General features: G+C 36.9%; 1 protein-coding gene across 1 annotated transcript in view; it reads right to left on the bottom strand.

Annotated features, from left to right (window-relative positions):
- Window positions 1-6,406, bottom strand: part of NBEAL1 (neurobeachin-like 1) — a 244,930-nt gene that overhangs the window by 197,828 nt on the left and 40,696 nt on the right. The window contains exon 3 of the mRNA XM_006862026.1: window positions 1,943-2,034. Coding sequence (XP_006862088.1) covers window positions 1,943-2,034 — 92 coding nt within the window. The remainder of the gene's footprint in view (window positions 1-1,942; window positions 2,035-6,406) is intronic.

The following is a 6,406-nucleotide window of genomic DNA, read 5'->3' on the forward strand; positions in this document are numbered from 1 at the left end:
GACCCTGTATAGGGTTTTCAAGGAGCAGCTGGTGAGCTTGAACCACTGACCTTGCAGTTCAAACGGCTTTGCAGTCTGGTGCATTAACCCACATTGCCACACAAGGACTCCCAATATATATATGTGTTGTTGTTGTTGTGAAGTGTCGTCGAGTTGGTTCCGAACCATAGTGACCCTGTATAGGGTTTCCAAGGAGCAGCTGGTGAGCTTGAGCCACTGACCTTGCAGTTCAAACGGCTTTGCAGTCTGGTGCATTAACCCAGAGGTGCCTTAACCCACACCAGGACTCCCTATATATATATACACACACACACACACACACATATATATATATATACACCAACAATCAAAAATAAAATCTTTATAGAAGAAAAGATAAAAAGGTGAATGCTGACCAAGTTTGAACATGAAGTGAAAAATATTTTCAAGTACTATGTAAATATTTTTTGAAAACTGATTTCTGTGCTAGAAGGCTACATGGTTCTTTAACGGAAAAAGCCACATCAAATGTGACTGGATCCTAAAGTGTGTCTCTTGCAATAAAAATCTCTATCTCAGTTCAAAGTCAGAAGACCTGGGTACTAAGTCCTATTTCTGTAACATTTCTCTCTAAAGTTCCCAAATGTATAAAATTGTAATATTATCTGCCTTATTTCAGAGCTATAAATTAGAAAATTGATGTGAAAATGCTCTGAAATATATTTTTAAACTATAAAAATGTAATATAATTTAAATAGATTACCAACCACTAAACCCAGACCAGCATTTAACCAAGTCACCACGCCCTGTGGTCCTAACAGACACTGAAACCAGCGCCATCAAGGGCCTCCAAGAACTACTTCTAGATTGAGACCTGTGACACAAATAACACCTAGGCCAAGAGAAATGCCATCTAAGCCCAGGAAGTCTGCTGAACACAACCATATCCTTCTTGAGTTAAGTGCCATGATTCAAAGTCCTAATTGATGATCTCTCCTCTGGACTATTATAATTGCCTCCTGATTGAATTGTCTTTCTTTGTCTCATCTCTCTCCAATCCAACCTTCAAAATGCCATTAAAGTGACTTTGAAAAACAAACTTATCTCACTGTCATATAGAAAATCCCTTAGTAGCTCCCCTATCCTCCGTTTAAAAAATACAAAAATTCATTTTAACATTTGTATGCATGGTTCTTCACAATCTGGTCCTTATTTGATTTTCCAGATTTAACTCACCTATATGTAGTTGTTTCAGCGCCACACAAGGACTCCCTCCTGTACCTACCACCCTCTTACTTCCTAGCTCTATCCCAAACAACAAACACATTTTCCTCATCTTTGCAGTTTCTTTAACTCTCTAGAATTATACTTATCATCAACTACCACCCATTTTCCACTATGACACATCTCCATAATGGAGGTCCTTTTGTAGTTAAAAGCCTCTCAATTTCTCCTGTTTCTTATCCCAGTCAACCTTTCTTGCCTGACTAACAACTACAAGTCATTCAAGATGGCCTAAAATACAAAAAAACTACATCCAGATAGTGGTCCTGAGAACTGTAAAAGTAGGGGAACTCTGGTAGATGGAGAAGTAGAAGAAAAAAGATTTGTACTTTCAGTCACACCTTTCAATATAATTTGAACATTTTCTTCATTTAATGATTTTTTAAAATCCTCCAAGATAGTTTCTAAGTCCAGGAATGGCAATTAAGTTCCAACTTGCATGCCCAATAACAATTTATTAGTAGTGATTTACCAAAAATACTGAGGCATCAAAAAGCCACGTATAGTTATCAGCAAGAAAGATTGCTATTAGTTAGTAATATGTACTATGAGAACAGGATTACACAGAAATATGGCTTGTGCTACATAGTTGCCATCCTAGTAATATGTCATCTATGAAATCTCATGTGCAAAAAAAATAAACTGATCCCAAATAAGGAAATTAATGCATTCTACATACCTGGTAGGCAGCTTTTCAAAGTCAACATCTAAGAATTGTTCATAACTAGAAACAAAACTGTCCAACCATAACTTCAGGTAATCAGGATCTTTCTGAAATAACAAAACAATTATCATGTTAAGTATACCTGTCAGAAAAACAAAATGTTTCACTCCTATATTAGGCAGATAAGAGGCAGTATGTCTAAAGAAGCAGTAATATGAAATCTCTAAGGAGCTCTGACAGCGTAGTGGTTACGAATTGGGCTGCGAACCTTAAGGTCAGCAGTTCGAAACTACCAGCTACTCCGCGGGAGAAAGATGAGGCTTTCTACTCCCGTAAAGATTTACACCCTCGGAAACCCTGTACAGGGTCGCTATGGGTCGGAACCAACTCGACAGCACTTAACAACAACAACAACAACAAGTGATATTCAGGAAAACATAAAGGCTGTTCTGAAATGTGTATTAAATACCCTGTTGTTGTTAAGTGCCACCGACTCAGTTCCGACCCATAGCGACCCTGTTTAGGGTTTCCGAGAAGCAACTGATGAGTGTGAACCACCATCCTTACAGATGAAACCAACTTTGCAGTCCATCGCATTAACCCACAGTGTCACACCAGTACTCCCTTTTAAATATAATTACAAATCTACAAATGGTGACCTATGTAACTCAGAGAAAGCGTTGAGTCATAACAGTATTCTAAAAGTAATCTACTTACCCATATTTCCTCACTATATAGGATTATTAAGAGTCAGAATTGACTCAATGGTACTTAAGAACAACCACCACCCTATACCACGCTCAACATTATTACTGAAACAAGACAGACATGCTCCCATCTTAAGGCCTTTCCACCACTTGTTTTCTCTGCCCAAAATACTCTTCCTCCAGAGAGCTACAAATTGACTAACTCCCTCATTTCTTTACATCATTTCTTAAATGGAAGATCCTCAATGAGGTATACTTTTACCACCCTGATCTCAAATTACAAACCTTCTCACTGCCCTTTATACCTTAGTCTATCATGGTTTCCTCTCATGGTTCTTCTAACACCTTTTAATATACTCTACAATTTACTAACTAGTTCTCATCTATTGTCTGCCAATTTTACTAGAATGTAGTCTTCACCAGGGAAGAGACTTTTTAACATTTTGTTCACTAATAAATACCAAGTACCAAGAAAGTGTCTCACACTGAGCAGATACTCAAGAAATATTTCTTCAATTAATGGGAGGTATAAAATGTATCAATAAAACTAAATTGGATATAGATAATTAATCTAAACACAAAACCCAAAATCTTCTAGAAGAAAATATAGGAGATTAAAATTGCAATTTTGCAGTAGGCAAAGATTTCTTAGGACACCAAAAAAATTGATAACCAGTCTTAATCAGAATTTAAAATTTCTGTTCATCAAAATGCACCATTAACAAACTGATAAGGCAAACCACATAATTGGTAAAATGTTTTCAATGTATCTGACAAACGATGTGCAAATCAGTAACAAAAGGGCAACAATCCAATTTAACAGTGGTATATCCACTGCCATCAAATTAATTAAAACTCACAGTGACCCTGTATTGAGTTTCCATGCCTATAAATCTTTACGAGAAAAGAAAAGTCTCATCGTTCTCCAGTGTAGTGGCTGGTGGGTTTGAACTCCTGACCTTGCAGTCCAGTGCTTATCCATCCTACAGTGATACCAGGACTCCTTAAAAATTGTCATGACTCAGAAATAGGTATATCTCAGAGATATTGATGTTTGACCCCAGAATACTGCAATAAAATTAGTACCACAATAAAGTGAGTCACACTAAATTTTTGGTTTCCCAGTGCCTAAGTAGCTATGAGTCAGAATCAATTTGATGGCAGTGGGTTTGGCTTTGGTAGTTTTATTAAATAAGCAACATCATCATTATGAAAGAGTATGGAATCTGAGAAATACCTAAATGTGTCAGAGATATGAAGTGCGAACATGTGGTTGGAAAAATGGTACATATAGACTTGCTCAACACAGACTGCCACAAACCATCCATTAGCAAAATATGCATTATCTGCTGAACACAATGAAGAGAGTTACGCCTATATGTCACAAAAGGAAATACTCAAATGGCTGAGAAACACATGGACACATATTCATCATCATTAAATATCCAGTCAAATGCAAACTAAAACCAAATGGCATTGTTTAAGGGGAACTAAGTTTATCTTTGGGATAATGAAATACTTTTAGAAATGAGGGCTGTGATTGCACAACATATCAACTGTAATTCATGTCAGCAAATTGTATGCTTTAAAAATTATTAAAATGGCTAATTATTTAAAATATATTTTAGCACAATAAATTATTTTAAAAAACAAGATACCATTACACACCCACTAGGATGGCTAAAAGTGAGAAGATTTATCAAACTAAGTGCTGGTATATATGAACAGTAACTGGAGCACTGGATCATCACAGACAAAAATAGAAACAATCTTTCTCCCATTAACTTCTCAATATCTATCTATGCACCTCTACAGAGGTGACTAGAGGAGGGGCCTGAGAGAGCAGAAACCCCTCACCCACAGTTGCAGGCTTCTACAGTGCACACACACCGCCTGTGTAGCAAGGCGATTGGACAGTTGGCCACAGTTTTACATTGCTTCTGCTTGTGGTCCTTTTGATCACACATTTTTCCTGGAGGTGGGAGTTTTTTCTCCCTACATTACCCAAGAAGAGTCAGCAATTTGGCCATATAGCCAAGCTACAAGCATACCCCATAATATTCCACCATTGAGACAAGAGCCAATAATAGCTGCTAAGCATTACATGCAAAAAGGGAAGCATATCTCCTGATCATATCCACCAGGAGACAGCCAGGAAGCTTAATAACACAACAACAAATATGCATTTAAGCATTAAAAAACCCACTTAACTACTGGAAATGACAAACAAAACACAACAAAAGACCTCAAAACATGTCTAAAAACAGAAAAGAGTAAGTGAGCCTCCCAGAAGAGCAAGAGGAGGTTTTGGATTTGCCTGAGAAAGAATTCAGAAGAATGACATGGAAGCAAATTCAAATGCTCCGAAAAGGGGTGGAGGAAAACAAAGAAGAAGTCAGGAAAGTACTACAAGAGCAATCAAACAAGAATGATACAGCATTGGAAACAATTCAAAACCTGCAAAAAGAGGTCCAGGTGAATAATAATAAAATATAAGAAATGGAAAATACACTGAAAGTGGAAATGAGCAGAATAGAAGATATGGAAGCCATAACAATCGAGCTGGAAGACAAATCTCTCAATACTGCTACGATAGAAGAGCAGGATAAAAAAATCTAAAGAGAGTTTAAGATTCATGCTGGAGAACATGAAGAGGAACAACTTAAAAACTACTGGCATCCCAGAACAGGAAGAATCACAGAAGTCCACATAGGAGATAGTTGAAGAGCTTCTGGAAGAAAATTTCCTTACCAACTTGAAAGATGAGACGATAAACATTCAAGAAGCCAAACATACCCCAGAAAGGACAGAGCCCAGAAGAAAGTCACCAAGATATAATAATAATCAAGCTCTCCAAAATAAAAGACAAGGAGAGAATCCTAAAAGCGGCCAGGGAAAAGAGAAGTGTCACTTACAAACACAAGGAAATCAGATTAAGCTCTGACTTCTCAGCAGAAACCATGCAGGCAAGAAGGCAATGGGGAGATATATACAAAACTCTAAAAGAAAAAAACTGCCAACCAAGAATCATCTATCCAACAAAACTCTCAATCAATCAAATATGATGGTACAATCAAAACATTCCAGGATAAATAGAATAGAAGAAATTTTGTCAAAACCAATTCAACACATCAAAACATCCTAAAGGGAGTTCTTTGTCCTGAAAATGAACAAGAACAGACAAAAACCAGAGACTGACAGGCGTGGCAACACCACCAAGAACTCATTTGACAGATAGCAGAGTTCAGAACAGAACAAAACTACAACAACAATTTCAAAAGAGCTGGGAGGTCAACTGAAGATCAAAATAATATCAATGTCAAAGAAGGGATAAATGTAAAATCAGAGATCCAGGTAGTGAGGATGTCAGGTAGATTACAGGACACAACAGAGTCTGTTAAATGGAGAGAAAAGTTAATAGACTATAAGGTAACCCCAAAGAAAGTTAATACTTCACAACTTACCATGAAAACAAATTTCCAAGCAAAACATGAAAACTAAGAGGAAACCAACAAGAAATAGCACAAAAAACACAAGAAAGCATGCAGAACAAAGGAATGAACAGCACTACCAAAAAATTAATATAATGGCACCAATTAATTCATACCTATCAATAATTACAATGAATGTCAATGGATTGAATACACCGGTGAAGAGACAGAGAATGGCAGACTGAATAAGAAAACAAGATCCTTCCAATATGCTGACTGTAAGAGACACATCTTACACACAAAGACAAAAACAGACTAAAAGCTGTTGTTGTTGTCGTTGT

This window comes from Chrysochloris asiatica, unplaced genomic scaffold, assembly GCF_000296735.1.
Source record: "Chrysochloris asiatica unplaced genomic scaffold, ChrAsi1.0 scaffold00045, whole genome shotgun sequence".
Taxonomy (NCBI): domain Eukaryota; kingdom Metazoa; phylum Chordata; class Mammalia; order Afrosoricida; family Chrysochloridae; genus Chrysochloris; species Chrysochloris asiatica.